The following is a 16,550-nucleotide window of genomic DNA, read 5'->3' as shown; positions in this document are numbered from 1 at the left end:
AGCTGGCTATCAGCTCTGAGCACTAGAAATAAATAGACAAAACAGAGCTGAACATAGGCACTACTAAATAGTTTAAAAAGGCATTTGGGAAGCTTAACAAAAAATGCCTGTGGCATGGTCTTGAAAAGCTCATAGTTTGCCATAGGCAGTTCCCTTGAGACCAAAGTCATGCAGTACTCCCACACTCACGTGAAAGACTAAAGTCTTAAACAATTTGGTTATGATCAGATAAAACACAAAAGAGGGAACAAAAATAGCTTCCCCATCTCTCCTTTCATCCAGGAGCAGGTGAATCACTGACTTAAAAGGCATCTAGTGGCAGATAAAAAACTATAGAAAATGACTAATCGAAAGGATGTTATTCTGGAAACTTCTAGACTTCCCATTCCATGGGAGACTTAGAAAGGAGTGGAGCTATTCCAGTCTTTCATCAAATCAGGCATGTTAGACAGAGACTAAATGGTAAACCAAGTTATGGAAAAGCTTCCCAGACAACTGTAAATCAAAAGGACTTGCAGACTCTTAGGCAGTACTCTTGCTCTCCTCTATCACCTCAACCTCCCTTCCTGCTGGCAAGAGCAGGCAGCAACCACACTATGAAACCTGAGAGTCTGTACAACCTAAAATTCTAAGTCAGGCTTAGGAACAGCCTAAAATAGCACTGGAGCATAGAGAGCTGTGTATTTTATTTTTTCATATATATACAAGGTGTTTCTTCTTTTTATATATAGAAGACATAAGCTATTAATTATTCCTACCTCAACATTTTTGGTTTCACTTACTCTGAACAAGTGAAAAACATCATCCCAGGAACTTACAGCAAAGCCACCATAGGTTCCTGGGACAAAGAGAATCCTGTTCAGCAAGAAAAAAGTATCTGGAAAAGTCCACTGCAAGCTGGGTAGTGGAGAGCCAAGCAGTACATGTGAGAAAGACTCCAAGTCCCATTCGCTTGGAAGATGAGGAATAAGCAACATTAGCTTGAAAGAGCCCACATTCTACCCACATGTAAATGCACAAGCAATACCAATCAATCTCATACACTTTTTTAGTAAGAACTTTCAATAAACATACACACACACACACATATATATATACAGCCTTCTCTTGCAGAGACAGTTAAGTAGTTCCACATTCAGAACAGGGCAGGCCAGTCAGCACCACCTGGCCAGTGGTTCACAAGGCGCTGAAGATGCTCCTGTGTGTGTGCGCATGGTAACTTCATCGTTTCTGAAGGGAAGGCCAACAAGTCTTGGAGACAGGCTCAGTGCAAACACACACACAGCTGCAGTAATGTGTAACAGCTGTGTCACAGTGTAAGGGAGATGAGAGGGAGCAGCAGGGAAAAGAACAAACATAAACCCTCTGGAGATTGCCAAAAGCGTCTGCAAACAGTGTCCATCCATGAGAAGTCCAGTCAGAATTTGACAGAGAAGGAAGTTCCACATGAGCAACCCTTCTCTGCCTGGGGGTTGCTCACCACCTGAAAGGAGCTTCGGATCAGCTCTTGGCTGAAATCTACCATAGATCCTTTCACAAAGGCCAGGCTGTCCACATCCACGACCACACGGGCACCACCTTGTTCAAACACTCTGCAAAAAAGCAGCATATTTAACCATTAACTGTGGCAAAGACCTTACAGAGAAGCACAACCTCAGCATGCTCCTGTATCTTGTAGGCCTCTTCCCTTCAACGCAAGATACTATTATCTCATGCACACCCCTCCTGCCACTTTTGCAAAGAACAGTAACACCTGATCACCAAAACACCCCTTTGTCCTTGCCTGTCATCAGGATTGATAACTGTGTCCAAGGAAAACTTGTACTGGAAGCCAGAGCAGCCACCTCCTTCCACCTGCAGCCTGAGAAACTCTGATCCTTCTGTGATCTCCAGCAGCCTCTGCAAATAAATAAAAGGAAAAGGATTAAAAGGCCTGCTGAACAAACTGGAAAACACTGCAACTTGTCTCCTCTGCGTGACGGCAGGACAGGCAGTGTGGAAACCCTCCCAGAGACACGAGACCCCTGCCAGAGTCGCCACCTTCACGCAGCTCTCGCTGAGGAAGATCTGTCCTTCGCTGGGGCTGCTCTCCGTCGGGCCCGGCTCGGAGAAGGACGACGCCCAGCGCAGCAGGGAGACAGCTGAGCGGTCAGGCCCGGCCGGGAGCCTCGGCAGCGCTCGGCCTGGGCACGGTGAAGCGGAACACCGGCTGCCTCGGGAAGAAGGGAGAGGGAGTGCCTCAGAGGGGTCCGCGCCGCCGCCGCAGCGGGCAGCGCGCCCGGCCCCTGCAGCCACCACCTCCTGCCGCGCAGCGGGGACATTCTGTGCCCCCGAGGGAGGGTCCAAGGGGCCGAGAGCCCAAGGGAACGGTACCTCGCCCGGCCGCCCAGCGCCAATATCCACGACCGCCGCAGCACGGCCGGCGCCGCCATGACAGCCCAACCCCGCCCCGCCGCCATGGCGGAAGTGCGGCCGCGGCGGGCGGGAGCGGCCGCGCCCACACCGGGGCGGCGGCGGTGGCGGTGGCAGTGCTCCTGTTCCTTTGCGGGCAGGGCTCGCAACGCGTGAAGGCGTTGCAGGCGCACAAAGGCAGGAAGCTGCTGTTCGCAGCCACGAAGCAGTGAGGAGTAATAAAATAAACAGCTGTTCGTTTGCGCATGCTTGTCCCGGGACTAGCCGTAAGGTTATCATGAGCAGAACCTAGAAAAGGGTCAAGGTGACGCCTCAGGGGAGTTGGGTAGGCTGAAGAGCAAACACGGGAGTAGGAAGGAAGAGGTTTTAGGGTTTCTCCCCGACCCTGGCTTTTCTGGTTAGCTCTCCTTTATCAGGTGGAGGCCACTCCTCTTTCGTTGGAGCGCTTGGCGCGGCGCTGCTGGCGGTGCTCAGCCTCACACCCACACCGTGCTCGCCTCCCACCGCAGCAAGGGTGGGAGCAGCCCCGGCCCCGGCAGCGCTCACCCGACTCCAAGCAGGCCCCTACGGCCTCCCGGGGCACGTTGCCCTCCCACGGTGGTTTAGGCTCCTCCTGATCGTCTGCCGTGTGACAGCGGCCTGGCCGGTCCATCGCAGATGCGCGCGTGGTTAAGAGAGTCTTTATCTCTTTCTTCCTCATGTGATTCTGGGGGAGGAATCCTGTTCCTCAGCCCTAGCCAGACCTGTGGAGAGTCATACAGTGACTGTGTGGAAGACTGGTGGAAGAAAACCTGTCATCCCAGCAGGAGGGGGTGATTTACCGTCAGAGGACTTGAGGACCTTGTAACATTTTGCTTTCTCACCATCCTGTTCCAAACAAGGTGGTTCTTCTGTAACCACGGGTTTTGCTTTTTGTTCCACCCTGAGCATAGAAATAAAGACTGGTTTGAGCTGTTTAATTTTGCTTAGTCTTGGGTTAAGCTGTAATGATGCTAGGATAAAGCCAGGAAAGTACCACAGGCAGGGTCCCAGCAGGAGTAGTACTAATGCAGGCACCTGCAATAGTTGATGAATCCTCATCAGGCATATTGGAACACTGAATGTTTAAATAAAAACATGCTGGGGAGTTTCTCGATTATAATCAGTGTAGCATCTCAAAAGCTGACAGCTTTGGAGGAGGGAATGAAAACCTCCTAGGAGAAGAGACAAGGAGGGATCATGCCTGATTTCTTTCCATACTGCATTGACTTTCTCACTCTGTAGGGTATTAGATTGATCTTGCTGCATTTCTCCGTGTTGTGGCTGTATTCACTCTGACACCTTTTGGAGAATGAATGTAGCCCCCAAAAACCAGACACTTTGGAATTGCCTTCATTTTTACTGTGTTAAAGTGACAGAAAAGTGTTAAGTGGCAGAAATGTGGCAAGCAGCTTCAAGGATCTTTGGGACACTGCTGAAATGACTACTGCAGACTGAAAGAATGAGGAAAAGGTCAGCTAGCATCATTCACAGTTAATATAATTAATAATCTGTTGTGCCAAGGAGAGACTCATGTTCTGGGGACACCTTTTTGGTGTGACAAGGGGAGGTGGGGTAACGAAGGAGAACAGCTATTCTCTTGCATCTCTTATCACTGGCTGCTTTTTCCCTTCAGTCAGCTATGTGGTACAGGGACGGTTGCTTGCTTTTTTCATGGAGTTGCAGTCTAGTTTTCTTTCCTGAGTTCTGATTTTGTTGGTTATCTTGTTCCTGATAGCTGGACATAGTCTGTTTTTGTGTTTTGATTTTCTGTTCTTATTCTAATTTGTGGTGTCTTGGTTTGGGGAGTTCCTTTAGCTCTCTTTAAGCACACTGTATTGAAGAGATTTATCTGAGAATTGAATTTTCTAGATATTTCGCTCTTTTCTCCTCTGCAAATGATGCTAAAATCATCTTGTATCTATTTTGAAGGGAAACTAAACTTGTTTCAGTGCTTCAGAAACTGGTGATAATAAAACCTCTGGTGTGGTGTTGAATGCAAAAGTGGATGCGATGAATTTAAATGTGAATTCTGATGATCTGTAGCGAAAGGAACATGTTCTGGCTGAAAGAACAGTTAAATTGATTAGTCTCTGTATGTGAATTTTCTTGAAAACCTGCCTTCTGTATTCACTGATGCTGTAGTGCCTGCAAGCACATCTGTTTACTGAGCTGCAAGTGCTGTGCTGTTAGAGGGATTTGAATTAATCACGTGTAGATAACTGATGAAGTGGAACTTCAGGCTTTTTCCTCGTGTAATAGAGTTGGTTGAACTACAAAAATTAACAACTGCAGTATCAGTCTTGCTAGAAAGAATTTGTCTGCTCACTTTCTTAGCCTTTTCCGCTGGTGTCTCTGCACTGCAGCATAAGCTCCCTGTGATGTTGGTATTCTGAAAGGACCTTCATCTGCAAAATAATGAGACCAGCCTGATTTGAATCGTTCTTAAGCAGTGTTTGGCTCCAAGGGAACCTGGAGGCTAGTGCCTCTTATCAGATGTCATAGGGGGCATGTGCCTAAAAGCAAGGTCTGTTTGCCCCAAGATGCTTATGCTGCCCTGGGGAATTTAAGATTTAGTAATGTTATGGCAAAACTGACACCATGGTAATGTATGATAACAGCTAAAAACCTTGGGCAGAAGGTTTCTGCTTCTTTCTTCTGTAAAGGCCTTGGCTGTAGATTTACAGACTTACACTTATTAGGTTTTTTACTACTCCAGTTTGGGGTGCAGGGAGGGGAAATAGACATGTTAATTTAGATCTTAGATGCAATGATTTTTAGTTCAAAGCCTTTGAAATATGTGTTGACTTGTATGTACGTAGTCACTGCCATTGTGTAAAAGCACCTGTGAAGCGAAGATTGGTGGTAAGTTATTTCACAGGAAGGCATCCTGATTTGATGGACTCTGGAATTTGCTTCCAAGCAAATTCCAAGCACTGCTTATCCTGTGAATGTGTGACGGCACTTTATGGTGTTGCTCTGACCTGACTGCAGTTCTGTTACCAGCAGTCAGATAGGCAGCTTTGTTTACCATCTGTAAGACTGGAAGGATGGGGATAAGGGAAGCCTTTTGAAGGGCATCTTTCCATGCATGAGGAGAAGCCTTTATCTGGGTCAGTTATAAAGTGTGCTAGGTAGTGTTAAATACATGGCTTAGTCTCAGCAGGGGTTTTTTGAGGGTGATGGTTTTTGTGGTTTTTTTCATAGGGCTGCAGTAAGCAGTTTGTGATGCATGTGTTTGAAAACTGAATGCTTATTCGAAATCTAAAAAAAACCCCAAACATTAAAAAGCCCTACACTCCTTATGATGTGACACCCTTTGCAGAGGGCCTCAGCAAAGTGTGGGGTGCCACCTCTGAGTCACTCGGCTGTGCAGCTGCAGCTGAGCAGGCAGACACCTCACTGGGACAGAGGTCTGGAGTGGGGACGCTGTGTCAGCTCTGCCACGTTCCTACCAAATCAGCGCTCACATGCCTCTCTACCATGTTCTGACATGATCTCAGAAAGGCTGAAATTTGCTACCATGTGAAATTGGTGAAAAGTTTTAAACTTTAGCTTGGATCAAATGCCTTCTGAAGTGTCGTCTGGTTTGCCGCGGCATCCACAGCACAAAGCAGGGAGTCTCTGGAGATTCATGAGTTTGAGAAACAGGACTGACGTGTGTGCTGTGAAAGGTGGCAGCCACGCCAGGTACTCAGCGGATGTGACTCTTGGCACTCATGTTACACAAACAGCTTTCGACATAAAGAACACGAGGTACGGCATAAGTATGAACAAGGCCAGGGACGAGTCTATTACAGCAGCTTTGTGGGCTTTATGTTTTATCCCTTTTCAGCAGGGACAGCAAAGGAGCTTCCCGGCCCATGGCACTACCAGTATCTGAGCCTGTCCTCGGCTGCTGTCTTTGACACTGACTGTCCCAGGACAACCCAGGAGTGAGGATGTCCAGTGGCAGCACTTTTGGAAATGGTGTGTCTGTCTATCTCTGTCCAAGGGCTGTAGTTCCAGCTCTCGGGCGGTCCTATGGTACTCTGTCACGGCGCTGCTCCCACAGCCCTTCTGTCCCTCCCCCGGCCACCCCCGGGAGCGCGGGGTGGCTCCGGCCCGGCCCCGCGGGCGGGGCCCGCCCCGGCTGACCTGCGGGCGGGGCCGCCGCTCTCATGTGACACCGCGGAGCCGCCGCTGCCGCCGCCGTGCCCGCCGTCTCTGCCGCCATGGTGCCGTGCCCGCTCGCCCTGCTCCTGGCGCTGGGCGCCGCCGCCACCGCCCTGGCCGAGCCCCTCCGCTTCGTTGACTGCGGTGAGTGGCTCCGGCCCGCGGGACAGCGGGAGGACTGCAGCAGCAGACGGAGACGGCCCGGTAATCCCGACTCCTCCTTGCAGGTTCCGTAGACGGCAGCATCCAGGAGGTGAACGTGAGCCCCTGTCCCACTCAGCCCTGCCTGCTCCACAAGGGGACATCCTACAGCATCAACGTCACCTTCGCCAGCAGTAAGGAGCACATCCCCAGCGGGAGTGGGCAGGGGCAGGTGATCCCCTCTGTGTCCCACTGCCGGGAGGGGATAAGGGCGGCTGGAGAAGGAACTGGTTGAAGAGTGTCCCTTAGTTGTGTTCTTGCAGCCTGTGGGGTATGTGAAGGGCACGTGGGGTATATGTGTGTTCTCCGTGTTTTGCAGAGATCGAGAGCCAGGGCAGTAAAGCAAGAGTATACGGGGAGATGCTGCACGTGGACGTACCCTTCCCTATTCCTGAACCTGATGGATGCAAGTCCGGGATCCAGTGCCCCATTCAGAAGGGCCATTCCTACAGCTACCTGAATAAACTCCCTGTGAAGAGTGAATACCCCAGTGTAAGTATGCAAGCAGCTGGTCAGCTTCTCTGCCTATATTGGGGTAGTGTCACCACCTGCCTTTAAGGGAAGACACCTTGTTCTGTTCTGGTGAGAGAGTAGATTCCATAGACCATCTGGTGTTCTTTCTGCTGTATGACTCTAGTTTCAAGTTCCCACTTTGGGACAGACCCAGCAAAGGAAGCAGCCTTGCTCCAGCTGCTGAGAAATGGCTTCAACTGCTCCAGTATCTTCCTGTGTCGTGCCTCCCACCAGAGCCTGCTGCATGCAGCTGAATGCTCCCAGACTTGGTGTGCTTGACTCTGGAGTGCAGTTCAGCTGGGGGTGCTGCAGGGTGTTTCCACTCTACTTTTTCCGGGAGTGGGAATTTGAGTGTAGTGTGTGGAGGTCTCCTGTATCATGTAACTGAGCCCTCTCCATCCACAGATGGTACTCCAGGAATTGGTGCATGAGTGTGGCCCACCTGTTACATGCAAAGACAAGGCCCCAACTCTGTCTTCTTTGTGCAGAGGTCCCAAGACCTCCTTGTTCCACACAAGTGATAACTTTTCTCCCCATGCCTTTACCTTAAGATTTCCTGAATGTTCTTGTTTTCCTCTGCTCCTCTCTCTTTCAGATTAAACTGATTGTGAAGTGGGAGCTGGTAGATGACCAGGACCAGATGTTGTTCTGCTGGAAGATACCAGTGCAGATTACCAGCTGAGGAGTCCTGCCATTAGTAGGGCTTGGGGAGGGAAAAACCAGAAACAACACAGGCCAAATTCTTTTATATAATAAACATTTCTTACTGCTTCCTTCAGAGCTCTGCAGCCTCTGAGCAGCCAGCACTGTGTTCCTTGCAAGATCAGCCCCTGGCAGAGTGCTCTTGCTGTATTAGGGTGACATCCTTGGGATGTTCTCCTAGCAGCTCAAAGGGCAGCAGTGTCAGCTGCAGGAGTTACTGTGCCTCCAGCTGCTCTTCAGAGGCACTCTGTCTGTTAGACATGGAGACATGGAGCTGTCTGTCCTCAGAAAGGAATTTCACAGTGATGAACCTGGCTATTGTTTGAGCTGCTACCTGGTAACCCTTTCAGTGCCTCTTCTAGAATGCCGGCTGCATCCATCCTCCCGTGTTTCTCCTGCTCTGTTGTGATCAGGATGCCCCTGGGACATGCATTTGCTATCTATGCAGCTGAAACAGAGGGAAGGAGAGGAGTCTTCTTGAGCTGACAGCCTGCTATGTCCTGGGCCTCTGCTCAAGCCAGCAGGACTCCAGCTGGGAAAACTTCCTTTTTATGGATGGAAAGCCAAATGGCATTCAACGTCTCTGCAGGGATGATTCTTTCTCTAACCAATGGTTTGCACTACTACTAACTTGGAGCTGCTGCGAGCTCCTGAATCTCTTTTTATAACCTTCCTTTTAATAAAGGCTAGACAAAATCTGCTTGTGTTGTATTCTGTGAGTGTAGAGGATCAGGAGGGAAAGCAGAGAGGCTGGGCATCTTCTAGCTGGGGTTCAGCTGGTCTTCTTAGCTGAAGGCATGAATAGAGATGGTATGCTGGCCTAAGTGTGGGTGACCTGGAAGCAGCCAAACATCTCTTGCTGGTATCCAGCTGGCAATGTCTGGCTGTGCTCTTGCCCTGCTAGTCCTGTGCAGGCTTTTTCAAATTGTTCAAAGGCTCCCTGAAGAGGTGATGCATAGAATATAGTCTTACTGCTGCAGCACAGGTAAAGGTCTTTATACTGAGGGGTCTAGGGCTGGAAAACAACTCCCAGACCTGCCAGAGAGCATTTACCAACTGCAGTGGGAACTGCAGCCCCCTTGTGTGGGAACAAGGCCGGGTGTGAACAGCTACAACATCCGTGCTACCTGCAGGGACTAGAGTAGGCTCCTGTCACTGGTGCTGGCCTGGGGATTTGGCCTGACAAAGCTCTCTGCTCTGGCTCGGGAGGAGGAGAAGGCCATGTGCCAGCTGAGAAGGCTAAGAATTGGCTTATAAGTGGGATGGCTCTGCCTTTGGCAGAGGCAAGACAAGCACAGTTCTGACAAGCCCCAGTGTTTTGAGCCACAGGGGCCCAAAATAAATGTTTTATTTAACAACATGAGAGAAGTTTCCAGCAGAATCAGTTAAAAAAAAAACAACATCAACAACTTTACAAAAAGGAAGCTGGACCTGCTTCCCCCTCCCCCTGCCCAGCCAGCATGGGGCACAAAGTGTGAGGCTAAAGGCCACAGGGAGAGCTGGCTTTGGGGCCCCTCAGGCCTCTTTCCCATGCCCCAAGGTTAGGCAGCAGCTCTAGAAAGCTCGGGTGGAACCCCCATCTTAAAGCTCTGGCCTGGGGGCTGGACGATTCACAAGGAGTAGGGCCAGCACCCGCCATGTGGGTAAGGCTTGTCACTAGGTCAGTGCAGCAGTGGCAGGGAGATGAACCCCCTTTCTTGGCAGGGTGAGGGAGACAGGCTGGGGCTGTGTGGCAAGGGAAGGAAGGTGTCCTGTGAGCCTCCATGACACAGGGCAATGTGACAGGTGCTGAGGGCTGGGGTGGGCTCTGCTGTGGGAAGAGAAGGGGCTGGCAGGGCCAAGAGGGGTGCAAGGCTAGGAGCTCAGCCCTGACCTATAGAGAGAGGTGGTGGGGAAGCTGTGTGCTTTGAAGGGGAAGGAACAAGGAGCCTCAAAGCACCTGCAGCCCCGGGAGGCCTTTCTCTGTGCTGCCAGGTCCCAGAGCCATGTACAGGGGAGCAGCCTCACCCCTGCTCTCCTAGAGCTACGCAGCTGCTGGGTTCTGGGCTGTCTGGGGCACGCAGTGGTGTGACCGGGCCAGGGCCACGTAGCCCGGCAAGCACTGGCAGCGGTAGGAGCCCTCTGTGTTCTCGCAGGTGCCACCTCGGCACAGGGGCTCAGAGCTGCCCACCTCCTCACACTCGTTGATATCTGCAAGGAGAAGGATTGGGCTGAGCTGGTGACACAGTAAGCAGTCCCAGCCCACAGCCATCTCCTTGTGCCCCTGCCTTCCCCCCTGGCCCTCCCACACAGGGCCTGCCTGCCTTGTCCCCCAGCCTGTACCTTCAGGATGTCCACAGTGACACCACAAGCCTCTCATGCCCTCAGCATATCTGCAGAGCATCTGTAGTATCCAAGGGTGGCATATCCTCCAGCACAGTACTGAACCCTGCCCCCGTGTACACCAGGTAAGAGCCCCTCCACGCTCTGCAGCTGGTGACACCCCCTGGTTAGCAGCTTTTAGCTAATAAGCCAAGATCTGAGGCCACTTCTAGCCTTGGAAAATGCCCTTTTCTGATCCAACAAGGTCAACCAAGCAAATGATGATGACCCTGAGAGAGCGATTATCATCTCCAGGACCAAAACACAGAGGGACTTCGTGCTGCACAAACAATAGCTTATTTTATTAACCCACAATCTGTGCCAAAGGGCTCAGTTGGCCAGGCTGGAGTGTGCACGTGAGCCCTACAGCAGCTGCCCTGCTGTGACAGGTCTGCTCTGCCACATGTACTCACCCAGACACCCTGCCTGAGATCCACCAACTTGAGCTGGACAGAACACCCATGTACAACCCCATAACCACTGTTTGCACCCACAGGACCTACAGAGCCCAAATCCTCATCTACCAAGGCAGGCCAACCTCTCTCACCACAAACTCCCAACTCAACCACCACTGATCAGCAGGGAGTGGGGAGCAGCTGATGGGTTCAGTTGGCCACCCAAGGGAGAGAGAAGGCCCCAGCAGTAGCCAATGAACGCTGGGAGGACCAAAGGGTTCTGCCACCCCAGGGACCTTGGATTATCTCTAGCATAGGTGGAGGAGGCCATCTGACAAAGAAAGAGAAGTGCGGCCCCATGGAGGGATGCTGGAAGCAAAAATTTTCAGGGAGGTAAGAGAAAGCACAGCAGTCACAGAAGGAAGATGGAGAGGGGAAACATGAGAAGAGAGAGCTTGAGAAACAAAGTAGTCTCCACACACAGCCAAACCAATTATTGAACTGACACTGTAGACTCGCACTAAACCTCAGGATCACACATTGCCATGAACAGGATGGCTTGCTCGGAGGACCAAGAAGTTAGGCACATCAATAAAGATGTGCTTTGCAGCCTCAGAAGCAAGGGAAAGTAAAAGCTGAAAGAGCAGGCAGGCTGGTCTGGCCACCAAATCAAGAGGAGAAATGAAACAAGGACACTTTAGCCCAGAGAGACCTGAAAGCCAGAAGCAACAGCGTAGTGTTGCTAGCAGTCTGCACCAAGCCCTGGAGTTTCCCCACTTGAGCAGGGGTGGGCACACACAGCTCACCTTACAGGGCATGGGTAAGCTGTTGCCCTAGGGAAGTGAGAGGGGAAGTCCTGCAGCAGCTGCAGGAGTATTCTAAAGGCCTGCAGCCAGCAAGGTAAAAACATGGTGATGACTAAGAACCAAGCAGAAGAACTGAAAGGAAAAAAAACAGGCTCCAGTGTAAAATGAGGGTTAGTTAGTTTCAGGATGGAAAAGGCAACAAGCAAAGGCTCCATAAATATGTTAGGAGGAAAGAATGGGGAATGTCAGTCTATTTCTTATCAACAGAGGAAACAAAAGCCAGTTGAGCTGGCTGGAGCAGCTAACACAGGCTTTGTTCCAGCCATCATAAAAACACTCACGGTGATCAGACAGGGCACAGACCATGTTTGAAGTGTTTAAACAAGGGTGCAGGAGCGCAGGGAGCGAAAGGCCACACTGTGATGGAGAGGTTCAACAGTCAGTTACATCCATAAAGGTTTGTGGCAAATCAAGTTCGCATGCTTAATGCTGCCTGCAGTCCCTGAAAAGTCAACAGTTCTCTCTGAGATGGGAGCAAAAAGGAGGCCTCAAAAAAGCAACAAAGGATAAGTCTCATAACCATCTTCAAAGACAGAGAAGGGAAAATCCAGAATTACAGTCTGCTCACCCCTAAGCAGTACAGCTTTGTGAGTGCTTAGGTCATAACCTTCTAAAGGATAACAGGATCATTAAATAGCTGGTGCAGTTGAGTTAAAGCCTGATTATGTTAAGCCAATCTGGTTCTCTTCCCTGACCTGATAACTGCCCTGTCAGATAAGGGAGAAGTGGTGGATATGATGTGCCTTGGCCATAGTGAGGATTTCAACACACTCTCACATGACACACTCAAACAGATTGAGAAAATACCGTCTAGTTTAAACTGTGGCAATTGCACAATGGACCGCACAGCTGCACTCCAAAGACAATTAGCAATACCTGGCTGTTGCAACAAAAAGCCTTTAAAGCACAGGCTAGAGTGGTCTGTCCTTATCCTTGCTCCATGAAAATGTTGTCATTAAGGTGGACAAAGGAAGAATCCCCATGCTTATAAAATATATGTGTGTGACACCAGACAGCGAGCACTTTGCAGGGCTCAGACTCACTCTGATAGAGAAGTGGTCCAAATTCAACCAGACAAAATTCATTGAAGGCAAGTGCAAAGCATTATGGCCAAGGAAAGGAAAACAGTGCACAAATGCAGAAGAGAGAGTAACATCTCAGGCAACCATTTTGCACAGCTGCATTTGGGATGGTATAGACCATAGGTTCTATATGAAGAAGCTGCACCACTGTATTGTACAATAAGGCTGCCCTGAGTTGGAGTGAGTGCCGTGCCTAAGGAAAAGGAGAGGGTTATCATTGCTTTTTTGAGTGCGTGAGGTCTCAGCTGGCTTGGAGACATATAATGTGAAAAGGATGGAGACATGGCATAGGGATGTAGGGAAAATGCAGAGAGAAGATTTAGAAACCGTGTGTCATAGGGCAGGGTGGAAAGTGAGGAATTTCACTAGGGCAGTGGCAAATGCAGAGGACATTAATCACAGTAACAATGGCTTGTGATGTACAAGAGTAGTATGAGAAGACAGGAGACATCAGCCGCTCTCGGTAATGCCTAGAGCTGCTCTTACCTAGCTGCCAGCAGAAAGTGGCCGGCTGAACCTCCACGAGGGCCCTCCCAGCCGTATGGGAAGGAATCGGAAGAAGAGCGGGATGCTCCTGCTGCCGTCCCGGCTGGCACCGGCAGGGAGCAGCCGCGGCCAGGGGACGCGGGGCCTCACTCACCCACGCAGGCCATGCGCGTCATGTCCAGCTGGAAGCCGTCGAAGCAGTCGCAGGTGTATCCCTCCGGGACGCGCACGCAGCGCCCGTTCTCGCAGCCATTGAGGATCCCGCACTCCTCTGCCTGCAGCCCCTCGAAGCCCTCGTAGAGACCTGGAGGGTGGCAAGGTGGGGTCAGAGCAGGGTGACCCTCAGCCCAGACACGAAGGGAATATCGAGCATGCAGCAAGACAATACTGGTGGCGCTAGGACTGACACAGAACAGCCAGGAACAGAGCTTGCTCCGAACCTGGAGCAGCCCGGCCAGGGTGGGAATTATGAGGCAGTCCCCACGGACACGGGAGGCACTTCTCTGTGTCTCCAGTACTCACCAGTTTGGCTGGGCAGGTAGTGGGGTGGAGACCGCACTGGGCCATGGTGGAGAGGGCTGCCACGAAACTCACTGCTGGGCTCCCTCCGAGGGAAACCAGCGTCAGGGTTTCCATACTCAGACTCCAGGTAGTTGTAGTAGGGACTGGGAAGGCCATAGTGGGGGTCTTCCAAGCCTGGTCCGTATTCGTATCTAGGTCTTTCTCGGAGCTCAGCCCCTCTCTCACTGTCTTCACTGGCCCCATTGCACAGGAAAGCAAAATCAGCTGCAGGTGAGGAAAAGGAAGGGTCAGTGAAGCCTGGCTCCGCTATATGGCCAGAGGGTGTGCATCCACACTGGGTCAGCTGAGCCAGGACTGCATTCAGTGCCTTCCAAAGTTGCATCCTGTAGTTTGTTGATTGTCAAGAAGACATGGGCCTGTCTAGGGCCAGCAGGTTCTAGAGCAGCAAGAATCCCAATTCCCAGGGTGCTCCCATCCCTGGCTGCCAACTACCTCCTAACATGTGTAGAAGTAGTGGGATGCACAGGGCAACTCTCCCCTCAAATACCTCGGACTTGCTGCAAACCAATTTCAGGTACATTCTACCCACTGGTGCAGCTCAGCCCTTCTCTGAAGAAGTGTGTGTGGGGTTACCCAGTCCTTGGGCTGACTCCAGCAATGCAGAGACTTTATGCAGCAGACCTACGTGACATGACAAGTGGCAGCCCAGGCCATTCCCACCTCTGCTGGGAGGTGCTTGCCCATGCTGCCCAACTTACCAGAGGACCTGTGGGGACAAAGTGCACAGTTCTGGCCCCAGGCTTCACCGAGCCGGCAGCAGCACTCGGTGTACGTGGTCTGCTGGCCATGCAGCAGGTCTTGGCAGATGTAGTCAGCAACGGTCTGCCAGCAGACGTCCAGGTGAATTTCATACTCCTCCATGGCATCTGTGAGCGACACAAGCACAGGATGCCACGGATATCATCCAGAAGAGTGCCTGTCCATCTTGTCCCAAGAGGGATGACCAAGTGCCCCAGCTTCTTCCCCGTCCCTGCCCTGGCTGCACCTGTGTTGGTGCTGACACACCTCAGCCAGATACCAAGTCCCCACCCACTGCTCCCTCTTGGAGGACCCAGCCATGGGGTAGGATGTGTGGGGCAAAGGTGTGCTGCAGTGGGGGATCAGGCTCACCTGCTCTGCTGGAGAAATTCACACACCGGTTGCCAGTGGCATCCAGCACAAGAGGGAGGCTGCAGAAGCAGTGGTAGGAGCCTTCTGTGTTCAGACACTCACCATTGATGCAGTACACTTCATTCTGACACTCATCCTGATCTGCCCACACACAAGGACAGGGCAATGTTTCAGGCTGGCAGACATGAGAAACATGGCCCTTTCCCTGCCCAAACGGAGACCCCATGTGCCTCAGGCCCTCCTCTCTTGTTCCCCACCAGGGTCCCAGGAAGCCTGTTATCTAGACCTGGCCCAGCAGGGACAAGTCTGGGTACAGCAGCACGGCTATCCCATCATGTGCATGGGGTCCCACTGCTCTTTGAAGCCATCTTACCAACACACTCAAGCCTGCTGGAGTCATAGAAGTATCCTGTACGGCAGAAGCACTTGTAGCCCGGCACTGTGTTCACACACTGTCCATTGCGGCAGAACTCAGAGCCAAATATCTCACACTCATCCATGTCTGAAAGAGGGATGGAGGGAGGGGAAGTGAATCAGGAAGTAGAGCCATGGAAGCAAGGTGAGCTGAGTGCTACACCTGCAGAAAGCTGTCACAGCACCTTGCCTGGATTACTGACACAACCCTGAGTGAGCTCCCCACGCCTCCCACAGGTCCCATGCTTGGGAGCAGAGGGAGAAGCACCCCCAGGCAGAGCAGGAGGAGGGACGGTGTGAGCAGGACACTTTCACAAATAGGAAATTCATGTGTTTCTTAAGCACACAGCCCCTATGGAAGTGAAAGACTGAGTGAGCTGGCCACTGGGAGATCTGACCAGTAACTGGAAGAGCTGTGTCTTAATGGTCCCAATCCCTGGTTCACAATGAGAGACTTGCACTAAGAAAGAATCACTGCCAGCAATGAGGCAGGATTGGAGGGAGGGACACTTCTAGCTCAACAACACTGGCAGTCTAGGATTTCTCTGGAATGGGGAAAACAGCAGGAGGATGTTAGCATCCCCCACAACAGGCCTGGGGAGATAGTTTTGTCAATGCATTTTCATGCAGGGTTTTAAGAAGCGCTCTCCCTTTTACCCCTCGAAGAAATGAAAGAAAATGGTGCTAGTACCTGTGAAAGAGACTTTTCCTGAGAGCGGATCTTCCCGGGGAATATAGCCCTTCCCAAGAGGGCAGATCTCTTGGTACTCCACTGACCAAGATGCAGATGCCAAGAGGAGATGGAAAGGAAAGAAGCAGCTCGTTAGTGCAATCAAGGTGGAGCTGGCAGGCAGAGCACTGGCCCTGCCTGGTGTGGTGGGGCCACAGTCCTACCTGTTCCTGGGATGGGGCAGGGGTAAGTCTCACAGTTGTCACCCCAGGCTGCCCCCACAGTACAGCAGCACTCCTCTTTGGTGATGTTCTTGGCCAGGACGCTGTCACACAGGCGAACGTCACTGATGTGGTAGTAACACTGCTTGCGCTCTGCGCTGTCAGAGAGGTGGGCTGCACGTGTGTCAGAGCCCTCTAGAAGACAGCAGAGCAGGGACGGGATGGGGTCCTTGGCACCCCAACACAGCATCCCATACCTAGGAGGTCCCAGACCACACCCATCACCAGCAATGTGGCCTTCCCAGGTCCTCACTTTCAGGCTTCTGAGCTTTCCCCAGACAAAAACTTGCCCATTATCTGTG

General features: G+C 51.5%; 3 protein-coding genes across 3 annotated transcripts in view; 1 reads left to right on the top strand and 2 right to left on the bottom strand.

Annotated features, from left to right (window-relative positions):
- Positions 1-669: 669 nt before the first annotated feature.
- ISCA2 (iron-sulfur cluster assembly 2) lies at positions 670-2,470 on the bottom strand. Its single transcript, XM_033063907.2, has 4 exons — positions 2,374-2,470; positions 2,041-2,209; positions 1,784-1,899; positions 670-1,592 (listed from the first exon to the last, which is right to left on the bottom strand). The coding sequence occupies exons 1-4, from the start codon at positions 2,457-2,459 to the stop codon at positions 1,418-1,420; spliced, it is 546 nt and encodes a 181-aa protein (XP_032919798.1). The 5' UTR covers positions 2,460-2,470; the 3' UTR covers positions 670-1,417.
- A 4,151-nt stretch (positions 2,471-6,621) lies between these two features.
- NPC2 (NPC intracellular cholesterol transporter 2) lies at positions 6,622-8,701 on the top strand. Its single transcript, XM_033062730.1, has 4 exons — positions 6,622-6,729; positions 6,813-6,920; positions 7,106-7,278; positions 7,895-8,701. The coding sequence occupies exons 1-4, from the start codon at positions 6,645-6,647 to the stop codon at positions 7,979-7,981; spliced, it is 453 nt and encodes a 150-aa protein (XP_032918621.1). The 5' UTR covers positions 6,622-6,644; the 3' UTR covers positions 7,982-8,701.
- A 609-nt stretch (positions 8,702-9,310) lies between these two features.
- Positions 9,311-16,550, bottom strand: part of LTBP2 (latent transforming growth factor beta binding protein 2) — a 70,195-nt gene continuing 62,955 nt past the window's right edge. Inside the window, exons 28-35 of the mRNA XM_033062931.2 lie at positions 16,192-16,383; positions 15,989-16,069; positions 15,257-15,385; positions 14,884-15,024; positions 14,472-14,639; positions 13,714-13,977; positions 13,346-13,495; positions 9,311-10,191 (exon numbers count right to left, since the gene is read on the bottom strand). Of these exons, the coding sequence (XP_032918822.1) occupies positions 10,025-10,191; positions 13,346-13,495; positions 13,714-13,977; positions 14,472-14,639; positions 14,884-15,024; positions 15,257-15,385; positions 15,989-16,069; positions 16,192-16,383 (1,292 nt within the window). The 3' untranslated portion in view covers positions 9,311-10,024. The remainder of the gene's footprint in view (positions 10,192-13,345; positions 13,496-13,713; positions 13,978-14,471; positions 14,640-14,883; positions 15,025-15,256; positions 15,386-15,988; positions 16,070-16,191; positions 16,384-16,550) is intronic.

Source organism: Catharus ustulatus, chromosome 6 (assembly GCF_009819885.2).
Source record: "Catharus ustulatus isolate bCatUst1 chromosome 6, bCatUst1.pri.v2, whole genome shotgun sequence".
Lineage (NCBI taxonomy): Eukaryota > Metazoa > Chordata > Aves > Passeriformes > Turdidae > Catharus > Catharus ustulatus.
This window is presented reverse-complemented; position numbering and strand designations above follow the sequence as displayed.